The sequence below is a fragment of the Eptesicus fuscus genome, chromosome 6, assembly GCF_027574615.1.
Source record: "Eptesicus fuscus isolate TK198812 chromosome 6, DD_ASM_mEF_20220401, whole genome shotgun sequence".
NCBI lineage: Eukaryota > Metazoa > Chordata > Mammalia > Chiroptera > Vespertilionidae > Eptesicus > Eptesicus fuscus.
This window is the reverse complement of record NC_072478.1, coordinates 107791558-107806086: the sequence shown is the minus strand read 5'-3', so window position 1 is coordinate 107806086 and position 14529 is coordinate 107791558. Positions and strand designations below refer to the sequence as shown.

Sequence of the window (14529 nt, the reverse complement as noted above, 5' to 3'; positions counted from 1 at the left end):
GGGAGGGCCCTGAGCCTGCTGCTGGGCAGAGCCCTCTCCCAGCGGTGCCCTGACCGGCGGCTTCCTTCCAACCACATCTCCAGGAGGGAGGGCCGGCCCGCCCCCTTCCCAGCTCCAAAGCTAATGCACAGATTGACATTCCTCTCTCGGCTCCTCTCCTAAGCGAAGAGGCGTAATTACCCGCAGTGCCTGCTCCAAACGAATCGAGTGCCAAGGGAGCGGCTGCTGCTTAGACCGCTGCCGGGAGCTGCTGGCAGCTGCATGACACGGGAAGGAGGGCCTCCCGGGGCCCCAGGAGCGCCAGACAAGTGAGCCCTCAGCAGCTGAAGGCCCTGGGCCAGCCGGGCTCATCCTCACGGCCACTCTGAGGCCCTGCTCCCCCACTGGTCACGGGCGCTGGGGGCACAGCTCCCATCACACCCCAGCCCCTCAGCAGCTGGGAGCGTCCTCCTGCCTGTGAAGGAGGCACCCACCTGCTCCCCACAGACCAGAGGGTTAACCCAGTCCTCTGGGCGTCTCCAAGAGCACCTGGCAGGCTGGGGTGCCTGCCGGGGGTGGGGGGTGGGGGGTGGGCACAGCTCTGTGGAGCCATGAGCGGGGGAGGCCCCGAGAGCTGAGCACTAACAGGAGTCTCCCCAGCACAGGGCTTGCCCGGGTCTCGGGGTGAGGTGAGGCGGGTGAGGCCGGTGGGGCCTGTGCTGAGGAGGCTGTGGCGGATCTGAAAGTTCCTGCTGCAGAAACGGCCTCCCCCATGTCCCTTGGCCGAGGGGCCTCCGCGGGGTCTCAGGGAAACAGCCCCGTGTGCCTGGCACAGCGGGCACAGGGAAGCCCAGCCACAGAGGGGCAGGAGACGGGTGCCGCAGCGGCCTGTCCCCTCGCAGGGAGCGAGCACAGGGCAGACCCGGGCTTCCGAGTACCAAGGGGGCTCCACGCCCGCAGCAGCGTGAGGCAGAGGCCTGGACAGGACGGCCGCGTGGTGAGGACGGACCGATCATCAAGTGGCAGCGTGGCTCCCGGCACGGGGAGCCTGGGAGCTGAGCGCCGAGGCCGGGAGTGTGAACGGGAGAACCGCCAGGCCTGAGAACTGGCCAAGGACCAGGGCTGCCGCAGGCCTCCGTCCGGGACGGCTCCCATAAACGTGGAGGCTGAGCCCGCGCACCTGCCCGAGGCGCTGTCCCCGATGCAGCCGGTGAGGCCGCTGGGACCTTCGCTCCCCGAGTCTGAAGTGCCGCCACCTTCCTCGCGCCGGCGGGCCCGGGCGGGTGTGGCGCTGCAGCCGGGGAGGCGAGGGCAGCGCAGGCACCAGCACAGCGAAGCACCAGGCCTGGCCTGACAAGGAGCGTGCGAGGGCCGTGACGGAGGCCAGGGAGGGACTCACCTGCCGCCTGGTCCGGCCCCGCCCCAGCCCCATCCCCGGGCTGACCCCGCAGGGCTCCCCTGGCGGCCAGGAGCGGGCCCATGGGCCCACTGAGGGGAAACGGGGCTCAAGGAAGAGGACAGCTTCCTCACAGACGCCACGAGGGGTGCAGGGCGTCTTGAATCAGAAAATGAGCCGCTCCGCTCCCTCCGTGAGGCACACACAGCATCAGGACGTTTGTACAGGGCGGGGGGGGAGGGGCTGGGGGCGGGGGGGGGGAGGAGGGGGTAACACACCGGCCGGACAGCGCTCCCGCCACTGCAGCTGCCTCAGAGCGAGCGTGGTGTGCTGGGTGACGAAGCAGCAGGGCTTCTAGTGGACGACAGCCACACTGTCGCGGCCTGTCACTGTGGTTAGCCGAAGGTGTCTAGGGTTTCTTCCCCCTCCTCTCCTGAACGTGCGCTCACTCGGCCAGAAACCAGCAGGCGAGGGAGGGGCTGCGGCTGGGAGACGCTCCAGGAGGGGCCGTGCCCAGCGACCGCCTGAGCCCCGCTGTCCTGGGGCCAGACCCCGGCGCAGCAGGGAGGCTGCCACTGGAATGGTGGGCCAGCCCCAGAGGCAGGCCAGGTGGCTCTCGGCTCCCTCCCACACTAGGCCACGCTGCCATGAAGGAGGCGAAGATGCAGAAGAAACTGCCCCCTAACCCAGGGGAAGGCATGCACTGGGGTGCCACTCCCTGCAGAGCCGACAGCTCTGACACCTGAGACCCCACCCTGCCTGCCTGGCCTGGCCTTTAACTCCGGGGGTGGGGGGCACCATGAACCTCGGATGGATGAGGGAGGTGCAGGGAGCACAGAGGCCCCGGCTCCCGAGCGCGAGCGCCCTCCTGCACCCGCGGGCACGCCACCTCTCACCTTCCCTTTAGCTGGGAGGAGAAGAGAAGTGGAATAAACAGCGTGGACCAGGCTGAAGACGAGACCATCGGAGGCTGGGGCACCTGTCTGAGGGACAGCTGCAGCCCAGACCTAAGGCCAGCGCGAGGGAGCCAGCGCAGGGCACCCGCCGTGTCCACGCGTGTACTCTGGGGCCTCGGCAACGGGCAGGACCGAGAATCAGCTCAGGAGGCCAGGCCCCCGCCTGCCAGCTCTGCAGGTCCATAGGGACAGGCCCGTCTCACCTAAAGCTGCGCGGAGCACCTGCAGGCTGGGGTGCCAGGCCCCCAGGTGGCTCTCACCTCGGCCGCCCTCAGAGTCCCCGGGAGAAAGGCCCCGCCAGCGCCCACATGCATCCTCCTCTGTCTGAGGGACCAGGCATCACACTGGAGTCCTGGGGCTTTCCCCGGGGACAGACATGTGGTCCGAGTGAGGCCCACACAGGCGGAGGCGGCTGTCCTGCAGCCCCTTGTCTGGGGCCTATGGCGGGCCCCTCAGCCCAGGCCAGAGCACTGCTTTCCGGGCCCCCGACTCCCCCCCCCCGCCCCCAGGCCCATGGCGGTGCGGGAGCTGCCTGACGGGGCTCAGCCTCAGGCTCCGAGGACACAAGGACACGGAGGCTTCGCTGCCTTGACTCGGCTGCAGGCCTGGCGCCATGTCCACAGCATCTCAGGCCCAATGCTCCCTCCAAACGTGCCCTCCCCAAGCTACCCTGACCCTGACCCTGATGTCACCCCTGACCCCGGGCCCTCTCCTTCAGTGTGACCACTCCCAGTACCGCCCGGCCACCCCTCATCTTCCCCCGCCAGGCCCTGCGCACAGCCACCCGTGGGCTCCAGGGCTGTGCCGGCCCCGCCCCGCCCCGTCCCCTTCTCCAGTGCCCCTCACGGGGGCCGATCCAGGCCCTCCCAGCCCTACCCTGCAGTGGGGGCGACAGCTGTGGTGACAGCAAGGACATGACGGATATGCAAATTCAAGGACATGTCACTTCAACAGAGGGCAGCCTGCTCAAGGTCGGGAGCTGACGTGAAGGAGGCGAAGATGCAGGAACAGAGCTCTGGCCCGTGACACGGTCCCCGGCCGCCCAGTGCCCGCGGCAGCCTCGCCCTGCACCCAGCCAGCTGGCCTGGGCAGAGCAGCCAGCGCACGCAGACACCATGGCCTCCCTGTCCCGAGAGCAGGCCGAGGGCTGGGCAGCAGGAAGGGGCTCGCAGCCCGCACAGGACAGACGCGCTCCCACGCAAAGCCCCCACGCCCCCCGCCCCGCCCCCTGTGGTGGGGAGACACCCGCCTCGCCTGCACACCTGCGCCCCCACGGGGCTCTCGCTTCTCAAGCACCCGGGGAGGCGGGGCCAATGTGCTCCGGGCAGAGACCCGCCAACAGAAGCAGCCTGTCCCGCAGCGAAGCCGCAGGCTGCAGGGAGGTCCTGGCTCAGCCTGGACACGCGTGGGCAGGCGCCCGGGGCTGAAGGCACAGGCCCCGGGGCACGGCATGACTGGGCAGGACGCAGTCCCTGCCCCCACTGTCCGTCCTCACACTGAGGCAGCTAGTCTGTCTCTGGGAGCCAGGACTCGGCTTCTAAACCTCGTGCCAGCTCTGCTCCCGCCGCGTTTCTGACGAGAGGAAGGGACGTGGCTGCCAGGGCCCACACAGGCCTGCAGGACACGTCATGAGGGGACACCCCGCCCTGCCTCCCTCTGCACACAGAGACCCCCAGGGCGTGGCCCGGACTCACCATGTCCGCTCTCTGCTTCTGGCTGCCCAGCTCCTCTAGCGCCTGTGACAGCTGAGCCTTCAAGAAAAGACAGAAAGTGGGGTTAGTGGGCCCCCCATCTCTGCCACCCCACGCAGACGAGCCTGGGAAGCGCTGCCGCCTGGGGTGGGAGGGGAACCGAGGGCAGCGGGAGCCTGTGCTGGAGCGGCTGCAGGGCATCGTGGGGAGACAAGGTGGGTCCTGGCCTGGGGGCAGGAGAGCAGTTGCCTCCTTGGTTCCGGAGGAGGAGGGGCCAACGTCCAGGAAACCCCTGACGCCCCACCCACTGCCACCAGCAGGACTTGGGGGCCAGGCGAAGGACCCCCCAACCCAGTGCACAGACACGGAAGGTTCCCTCCCTCGGCCCCAGACGCACAGAGGCCATGCTGGGCACTCAGGGGCTGACTGGTCTGGGCTCAGTGCGCCCTCAGCAGCAGGGGTTACACTGGGACCACAGCTGCAGCAGCAGCTGGGACTGGGGAGGACCCACAGGTGTGCGTGCATGAGCCTGAGGGCCGTGCGGTGTGCACTGACGTCTGAGAGCCTTACTGGACACCCGAGACCGAGGCCGAGTCTGCATCCCCACATGTGACCTCAAAGGACCGGACTGGGCTCGGCGGGGGGTGGGGGTGGGTAGGAGTTGTAGCTGTCACCGCCCCTCCAGCATCGATTCAGACGGCCACCCACGGACGAGAATAGAAAAGATCAATGAACGAAGCTGGTTTTCAAAAAGATAAACAAAACTGACCAGCCGTGATCTAGATGAGCTGAGGGAAAGGAGGAACTCAGATAAATAAAATCAGAAATGAAAGAGGTCGAGACTACACTGGACGCCACAGACACACAGACTCTGAACAGCTACACCAACGGCTGGAGACCCCAGAGGAACCGCTCCCAGAAACACGCCGCCTACCGGGCTGAGCCACGGCGAGACGGGAATCTGAACAGACTGACCTCTCGCAAGGAGGCTGGTCAGAAGCCAGGCCCAGGTGGCTTCCCCGGTGAGTTCTACCGAACACTCACAGAACACTAACACCAGTCCTTCACCTCGCCCAGAACCAAACGGAGGGAGCACGTCCCAGTTCCCGGTGCGAGGGCAGCACTGCACACACATCCAAGGCCGACAAGGACGCCACGAGGAAGAAGCCACAGGCCCAGATCCCTGCTAAACGTGGGTGCGAAATTCTCAACACAACATTAGCCGACGGAACCAGCGATAAAGGGTCACAGACCATAACCGAGTGGCTATTCCAGGGATGTTCAGCACCCACCAACCAACCATGTGACTGACCACAAGCACACACATGGATGACCATGATGTGAGCAGGTCGATAGATGCAGAAAGCAGTTGACAAAATTCAACCTTCTTTCATGATAAAAGTTAATGAGGTGCCAAAGGGACAGACTTCAACGTAACGCAGACCAGACATGACAAGCCCGCTGCTAACGGCACACTCCGTGTGGAAGCTGCAGGCTGCCCCTACGCTCAGGAACAAGACAAGGAGGGCACCCTCAGCACTGCTGTCCAACACGGTGTGGGCGTCACAGCCAGTCCTCAGGCCAGAGAAGGAAAGAAAAGGCATCCAAACAGGAAGGGAAAAAGGAAAACTACCTGCTTCACAGAAAACAAGACTTCCCCAAAAAACTATACTAGGAAATCATTTCAGTGAAGTTGCAGCATCCTATATAATAAAGAGGTGATATGCAAATTGACCCTCACGCCCTCACAAGATGGCTTCCTACGACCAGGCTGGCAGGGGGGTTAGTGAGGGACGACCAAACGACTGAACAAGTAGGCTGCGTGGGGCAACAAGGCTGGCAGGGGGGGGGGGGGGCTGTTGGGGGCGATTAGGCTGGCAGGGGGGGCAGTTGGGGGCGGGAGGGGGGTAGTGAGGGGCGATCAGGCAGGCAGGCAGGCGAGCGATTAGGAGCCAGTGGTCCAGGATTGTGAAAAGGATGTCCGACTGCCAGTTTAGGCCTGATCCCAAAGGGCGTCGGACATCCCCCAAGGGGTCCTGGATTGGAGAGGGTACAGGCTGGGCTGAGGAGACCCCCCGCCCCGTGCATGAATTCCGTGCACTGGGCCTCTAGTATTAAAATAATATACAAAATAAGTTGCATTTCTATACATTAACAACACATTATCTAAAAATAAATAAGCCAATCCCGTTTACAATAGCATCAAAAACAATAAAAACTCAGAAATACATTTAACCAAGGAGGTGAAAGACCTGCACACTGAAAACCATAGACATTGATGACAGAAACTGAAGAAGAACATGGAAAGATAGTCCACGTTCATGGGAGAAGTATTAATGTTAAGATGTCCGTATTGAGCTACAGGTTCCATGGCGCCCAGGCCGGTTTGGTTCAGTGGATAGTGTCAGCCTCAGACGGAAGGGTCACAGGTGCAATGCTGGTCGGGGGCATGCACCTCGGCTGGAGGCTCAAACTCCAATTGATGTGTCTCTCTGTCTCTCCCCCGCTTCCACTCTCTCTCTCAAAACATATATATATGTATATTAACGGCCTGGCCGGTGTAGTTCAGTGGTTGGGCATTGACCTATGAACCAGGAGGTCACGGTTCAATTCCTGGTCAGGGCACATGCCCAGGTTGCGGGTTTGATCCCCAGTAGGGGGCGTGCAGGAGGCATCCAATCAATGATTCTCTCTCATCATTGATGTTGCTGTCTCTTTCTCCCGCTCCCTTCCTCTCTGGAATTAATAAAGTTATATTTTAAAAGTTAAGTTAAATTAAGTTAAATAAATTAATGGAAGAATGTCCTCGGGTGAAGGTTAACAAAAAAAATAAACAAAACAAAACTTCAATGGCAATTTTGACAGAAATAGGAAAAGTAATTCTAAAATTCTTGTAGAACCACCAAGACCCCAAAGTGTCCAAGTAACCCTGAGACAGGAACAACGCTGGAGGCATCACACGTCCGGACCGCCAGGCACACGGCAGGGCTGTCCTGTCAAAGCGGTGTGACGCTGGCATAAAACAGACGCTCTGGCCGAGAGAACAGAAGAGACAGGAGACAAGAAATCAACCCCCACACACACAGTGCCCCGTGACGAGGAGCCAAAGCCACGCCGGGAAGGACGGGCTCCCAGTCCGCGGTGCCGGCGGCGCGAACATCGAGCCGCGTAGCTCTGAGGGAAACCGGGCCAGAGCTCCTGCCGCTCACCGTGTCAGTCTCTTGGACATGACACCAAGCACACAGGCAACAAAAGCAACAATGACCAGTGGGACCACACGCAGCGAACAGCTCCTACACGGCAGCGGAGCCGGCAGCAGGACGCAAGGCCGGGGGCAGAGCTGCAAACCGCATCCCGACAGGGTTAGCGCCCTATGTCCACGAGGAGCCTGTAGCTCAGCAGAAGAACAGGGCCGATTGGGAACGGGCAAAGGAGCTGAGAAACGCCCCAAAGAGCACACGCGGCCCCCGGTACCTGGAAAGGCGCTCAGCACGCCCGGCAGCCGGAGACCTAAGCCACAGCCACAGCGCGCCTGTCGGGAAGGCCACCGAGGACAGGCAACACCACAGGCGCTGGCGGGCGGCCCTGCGGGAGGGGCTGTAAATGGAGCAGCCACTACGGAACTAAAATTAGAACAGAGCCATATGGCCCACGATCCCGCTCTGGGAATATGTCCAAAGGAAATAAAACCTGCATCTCGAAGAAACAGCCGCGCCCCTGCTCCCTGCAGCCTGCCTCCCAGGAGCCACGACACGGAAGCGCCCGTGCTGCCCGGCAGACCGGGAGGCGGTGTGGCCCCTGCCAGGGCGCACTGCGGAGCCTTAGAGAAGCAGATGCTGCCACTGGCGGCAACACGGCGGGACCGGGAGGACGCGATGCTAAGGAGACAGCCGACCCAGAAAGAAAACCACCTCAGGACGCCACTGCTCTCCGACAGCCTGCGGAGCCCACGGACACAGCAGGACTCAGCAGCGCGGTGGCTGAGAGGGCAGGGGGGTGCGGGAGCGAGAGGGTTAGGGCAGAGCGCACACTCCCGGGGGGCGGGGGAGCAGGCCCGCCCGGGACCTCAGGTGCAGCAGGACAGCGACAGCTAATCGCAGGGATTGCATCTCGAACTGAAGAAAGGAGCCCTTCAAGGTCCCCGTAGAGACCGAGGAACCAGGTGGGCGGTGGCTGTGGGAATCAGCCGGCGCGCGTCCGTCTCGCTGTGTGTGCACGTGCCCGTGAGACGCCCCAGGACAGCCTCCACTCACACGGTCCCACGCGTCACTCACACCCGTCGAGCTGGTGCCTGGTCTGCCCGCGTCACCACCTCGCCTGCTGGACACCGCGCCCTTCTGTGAAGCTGGAGAACTAAACGAGGGGCACCTGAGGGCCTGGCCGCCCATGTGAGGGCCTGGCCGCCGGCGGCTCACCCCCCCCCCCCCCCGCCCCGCCCGAGGCCACTGCAAAGCCCTCCCTCAGCCTCGCCTCTGCCCAGGTCCCGGAGCCGCTGCGTTGCTGGGTGCTGAGCAGGCCACCCGCCCACGTCACACAGTGTGCCCGCGCACAGCATCCCGGGGCCCGGGCCACTCCCTTCCTGTTCGCCCGCTTAGTAGGTGGCTCGATTTTAACTGATGGAGTTCCACTTTGCTCCGTCGGTGCCCTCACAGGAGAGCCCCCCACAGAGGAACACCTTCAGGAGGGGCCAGGAAATGGGCTCTGGCCCGGTGGGCGCCTGGGGTGGGAGAGTGGGCAGACTCTGGAGGGAGACGCTGCTCTGAACGCTCGCCAGGCGGGGGGACATGGGAGCACGATGCTGCCCACTTTTCTCTAAGCTCCTTCCGATCGCTGCAGCCTGAAACCGGGCTCCCCCCAGACCTCCCGCAGCCAGCAGCGCCGTCATCTGTTTTAATTAAATAAATTGGGAAACAAACCAGGCTGGGATGCGACTCAGGCGGCGTGCGCTGCATAGCGATGCCCCGTCAGCACAGGAGGGCTCGGGACGCTGCTCCCGACATCAGCACTTGATTAAACGGAATAAATAAAACCGGGCCAAGCGGCCCAGGCTGCACAGACGGCGCTGGGATCTCCCGGCTCATCCACTTAGTTTTACTCAAACGTGTCTGCCGAGTCAAACCTGTTCCATTAGGGCCGACCAGCAGCGCCACCCGGAGGCCCTGCTCTCTGCTGAGAGGCTCTGCCCTCCCGGGGCCGCATGTGGCTCCCGTGGTCCGAGGGGCGGGTCGCGCAGCAGCCCCGAGGGAGGTGGGCCTGGCCTTCCTGCGCCTCACCCAGCAGCAGGTCCCAGAACACACGGACAGGGCTGTGCCCTCGACAGCTGCGCCCAGTCCAGTGCCCGTTTTGTCGGTGAGTCTTACTGGCCCGCAGGCGGCTCCCAGATGCAGCTGAGAGCTGAGTGGCCCGGCTGAGACCGTGGGGCCGCCCGGCCCACAGTATTTCCCGTCTGGCCCCTCACGGGAGAAGCTGCTGGCCCTGCATGAGGTGAACAGGAGCTTAGACGTGAGGGACGCTGGGAGGCCATGGGGGAGAGAGGAGCAGAGAAACGCGGTGAGAGAGAACAGAGAGAGAGGGGCGAGGCTATAGACGGACATGAAGAGAGAGCAGAGAGGAAGCGAGGAAGGAGGGAAGACCATTGGGGAAGGAGAAAAGGAAAGGCGGAGGTGGGGCGAGAGAGAAAAGCTGGTGTCCCCACCTCTATCAGCACAGCTGGAGTTCCCACAGGGCCAGTGACAATCCCTCCCTCCGAGGCCCTGGGCCCTGCCTTTCGGATAGTGACGTGCCAGGCGTGAGAGGGAGCCGTGGTGGCAGGGTCTCCCTGCAGGCCCCCCGCCCCCTGCGCGAGTGCCCAGATGTTCGCATTCGGGCACGAGTGACGGATGAGCTGGCTGGGAGGCACTATGGCTCCACTAGCAAATGAGTCCGCGCAGGTACATGATTTTACTGTGTCAAACCCGATGCTCAGCTAATGGGCTGCTCGCAGCGCCGAGCGCTCAGCTCTCCAGGTGGGGGCCGTGCTCAGAGGCTGGCACGCAGCTCTGCTTACTGACCAGGAAGAGGACAGGCCCTCCTGGGGCTGCAGTCCAGCATGTGGCCGAGGGACCTGGGGGTGAGGACAAAGCCGGGGCACCTCCCAGTCTGTCCCTTCCTCGGGGCTGCAGGGCTGGGCGGGACTGGGCGACCTGTGCAGGGGTCCACCTGCCCCAGGAGCTGCAGGCCTCGAGCCTGGTGATGGGGCGGCACCCAGGGCCTGGGAGGAAGGTTCAGGGCTGCTGCTGGAGCACAGCTGCCCCCGCGGACACTGGTGTTCCAGGGACAGGCCTGTGCCCGCCGAGTTGGAGGCCTGGCCTCAGTCCCCTCGGCTGCAACGGGGGAGCAGCCCTGCCCTGGGCAGAGGCCCAAGGCCGAGGGTCAGCCCGGGTGGCCGCAGCGTGGCTGGTGCCTCGTGGAGCAAGGCCGCCTCGCTAGGCATCTGTGTGGCTGTGAGGTGCTGGGCCCGAGAGGCCTGGACAGAGGGCCGCCCTGGCCCGGAGGGCTGCACACTGCAGGGCCGCGTGAGGCCGCCCCAACGCTCAGGCCGCGGGTGCACAGGGATGAGGGGAGCACTTCCCGCACCCTTCTCCTCGAGAGGAGGTGCCCTGCGCTGGCTGCCACAGGCCGGGGCTCTGACTCGACCCTGGGTCCTAGCCTGGCCAGCAGCCCTGACAGCAGTGCCCCCTGCAGACCCTGCACGGGCATCGCCACCCAGCCTACCCAGACCCCCATCCCACCCCAGACCCCGCCCCGCCCCCGAGATGCGCCAGGTGGCCCCCCACCCGCTGCAGCTTTTCCCCAGGGGAGCACTCGGCACTGGGCAGACCAGTCACAGGCCCACCAGAGGCCGTGCAGGGCCCACGGGTCCTCGTTGGTTGGGAGCAGCCGGGCCCGCAGGCCTGGTGCAGTCAGGTCAGCCAAGAAGGGGGGAGAGGGAGGGGCAGCAGCAGGAGGCCAGGGGAGAGGAGGAAGGAGGGGAGAGTGCAAGGGCGGGGGGAGGGGGGGGAGGGGGAGGATGAGGCCCTCCCAGCCCAGGTCCCAGGGAGCCTTGGAGAGGAGAGCAGTCCTGGCCTGCACAGGAGGAAGAGCCCCATCCCGTCCTGTCCGTCCCCTTCCTTTCCGGGGGCTTCCTGGGTACACCCCAGTCCCACCCTGGCCAGAGAGCAGGATGGGTGGCTCTGTCTGCTGCCCCCTGGTGGAGGCCAGGAGGTGTGCAGCTGTCAGCAGGAGTGGCCGGCCTCCGGGCAGAGCTCCAGGTCTGATGCCCTGGGAGCACTAAGTGCTGCCACTACCTCTATTCCCTCAGGGGGCACAGCGGCCGTTTGCAACACCTGGAGGCAGTCAGCCTCTCCTCTCAGGGGCTGACCCTCCAAAGGCCAGGAGGCAGTGCCCGCTGGCCCAGCCCAGGAGTGCCCGGCTCCCACTGTATGCCCTGGGCCTCCCAGACAGCACTCAGGCCTGGGGGTCGCTTGTGGAAGTAAAGGGGGTCTGCTGTGCAGAATAGGGTTCAGAGGAGGGTGTATGGGGAAAGACCCACCGCCTTGTCCCGCAGACCCCAGAGGCCAAGAGCCAGGGCCCTCGCTGCCCTGGCCATGAGCGCCCCTGCTGGGAGGGCCGCACACCAGTGTCCAGAGCACTGAGGCTGCTCCTGGGTGACATGCCCCAGGGAGGGAGGGCTTTAGGGAGCAGGAGCTGCGGGCCAGGATCTCCACCACAACGAAGACCTGGGGGCAGGGTGGCCTGGGCAGAGGGGAGGAGCCAGCACGGGGCCGGCCTGCTTGGGAGGACCCATCAGCACGTGTCCAGGAGGAAGGGGGAGTGACGGGGGCCCCAGTGTGGATGGCGTGTGCGCCCGTGGCCGTGGCCGAGCAGAGCAGAACACGGCAGGCGTGGTGGTGGAGCCAGCCGAACCTGGGCACCCACCCCCCCCGGGTCCCCCCTCTGCTCCAGGAGGCGAGGGAAGGCTAGGTGACCGATGCTGACCACGGCAGTCGGGGACTTTCTCTGCCCAACTGGACCGTCCAGGCAAACCAGGCTGCGTCCCCGTGAGGCGGGCCTGGAGAAGTGGAGACAGCGGAGAGGCGGCCCAGCGCCAGCTGCCTCAGGCCCCCAAGGGGAGGGCTAGGCCCCCGCTGACAGCCTCAGGCTGTGGCAGGTGTGAGCCGGGGACCACGCTGGGCAGTGAGCTCCGAGGACACTGCCAGCCCTTGTCACTCGACATACAGACACCTGAACACAGGGCCCTGGAGGGGCGGGCGGTCAGCCTCGTGATGAACGGGCAGGGGGCAGACAGGGGAGCCCTCCGCGTGGAAACGCCAGAGCCCGCCCTGCGCACCTCCTGCCCGCACATATGGAGGCCGTGCGCTAGGAGGAGGGTCTGCGGGGCTGTCCCAGCACAGCCTCCCGGGCCTCCTCCCGGGCACAGAGCCAGAGGGGCCGCACACTCACCTCCATCTCCGAGCTGTGGGCGTGCACTTTCTGCACCATGTCCTCGGCCTCGCGCATCCGTCGGGTCAGCTGGGGCGAGTACTCGGCCGGGGTCAGCTCGCTGTCGTAGGACCCCAGGATGGCACGCATGCCGTCCCGCTCCTGTGGACACACAGGGCAGGGGTCAGGCCAACAGGGCAGGGGCTGGGACGTGACGTGGAGGGACAGGGTGAGGGAAGACACCCCGCGAGCAGGAGGATGGCCGGGATCAGGTGGGCCCCGCACAGCTCCTCAGAGTCTGCGGACACAGCAGCTCTGGCTCGGCCAGTGCCAGGGAGCTGGGCTGTGTGGTCTGGTGCTCACTCTGACTACCTGGCCGTGGGCTGCAGGGGTCAAACCACAGACCGCTGTCTGCTGCGTCCCCAGCCAGGGCCCTGCCTAGTGTGACTTCCCACGTCTCCTCAATGAGGCCCAGTTCTTTGCCTTCTGTGACCCCTGACCTTTGGCCCAGTAACACAGCCAGATTCCCAGGAGGGAGAGAGCCCCATAAGCAGGGAAGCAGCAGGCACCCAGATGGACCGAGAACCCGACATGCTCCCATCTGCCCAGAGCGCTCCGAAGGGCCCCGGATCCCCGCGGGAACGGCCTTGGGACCTCACGCACAGGGCCCCGATGGCCACACCCCAGGCTGCAGGAGCGACCCTGCGCCAGCCTCCGCCCAGGCCAGCACAGCCCGGGAAGGAGACCCACGGCCCGCGCTCATTCCGTCTCAGCTCCTGGTCCTCGAGGTGGTGATCGGCAGGTCTCCACGCACAGCTGGGAGGTCAATACCAGCCCAGGGGAGGCCCATGCCACGGCCACAGAGCCGTCTCCTCCACGTGGGCAGGCAGCCCTCTCCGTGGATGGCACATCCCCTTCCCACAGGCTGAGTCTGGAGGTTGGGGGAACAGCTGCTGGGAAGGCTGGTCCAGCCCTCCTCCTGTCCCGTCCCCCAGGGCAGGATGCAGGGACAGCCAGCACCAGCCCTGGCTCACAGGCAAATGCAGAGACCTGGGGCAAGGCCCCGAGCCACCCCCAGACATGGGGCGAGGCCCCCTCCCCTCTCCCCTGCTCCAGCCCCCCAGCCGCCTCAGGTGTGAGTGGAGGCGGGTGCGGCCGCGGAGCCCTGCGTGAGCCCAGAGCCGTCCTGTCTCCCGGCCGTCGGCCCGCGCCCGCTCTCTCCCCACGGCCTCTGACTCAGCCGCCACCCAGCATGGACTTCATAATTAGTTGATGACAAAAAATTCAATAAGTGAGAAATTAAAGTTACAAATCCAGCTGGAACTGGTCACATATCCGTGGAAAATTTGTTTCCACAGGAAGGTTTATCAAGTGTCATAATTTTATTGAAATCCTCTATCTTCCCACTGACTTTTATGGTTCTGAGCTGGTTACCAAGCCGCACGCCAGGGCCGGGGAGGGGTTTCCTTTCATAAACACGCTGTAATCACGCTGTTATTGACCATAAATCCCACCCGCGCCTGCCTCTCGGTTCCAGTGCAGCCTCGCCGTGGCCAGCAGAGAGGAAACTGTAAAATGGAAAGCTGCTGTTTGTACCTTTCAGAGAAATTGTTTGGTTGCTGAACTGTGCTGTTTGATTGGATAACGACTTTTTAACGGCTGATCCCACTTGTGGGGCGTTTGCTTCGTTTCCACTCGAGCAAGTGTGGCGACTAACCACTGCGCAGCCAGCGCCGGCTGCGGGGACGCGAGGACACTCGCCCCAGAAGCCCAAACAGGACGCGTTTCCCGGCGCCTCCCGGTGCCGAGCAGGCCTGCTTGGAAGCAGTCACGTTTGCCTGCCACGTAATTAACGCAACACAGAGCACGGAAGAGCATCACACACAGGAAATGAACTAGGACTTGGGGGGAGGATGGCAGAGGAGGGCGCCCAGACCACAGCCTGGCACACAGGCTGCTCGCCCCCCTTCCACCAGGGGCCGGAGAGGGGTGCCGGGCAGCAGAGGGTCTGCACAAGCTGTGGGGCACCCAGCAGGCCCTGCACACC

The 14529-nt window shown here is 64.5% G+C and overlaps 1 protein-coding gene across 1 annotated transcript in view; it reads right to left on the bottom strand.

The window, feature by feature from the left end:
- MAD1L1 (mitotic arrest deficient 1 like 1) overlaps positions 1 to 14529 on the bottom strand; it is a 148170-nt gene that overhangs the window by 37980 nt on the left and 95661 nt on the right. The window contains exons 12-13 of the mRNA XM_054718261.1: positions 12504 to 12644; positions 4026 to 4082 (exon numbers count right to left, since the gene is read on the bottom strand). Coding sequence (XP_054574236.1) covers positions 4026 to 4082; positions 12504 to 12644 — 198 coding nt within the window. The remainder of the gene's footprint in view (positions 1 to 4025; positions 4083 to 12503; positions 12645 to 14529) is intronic.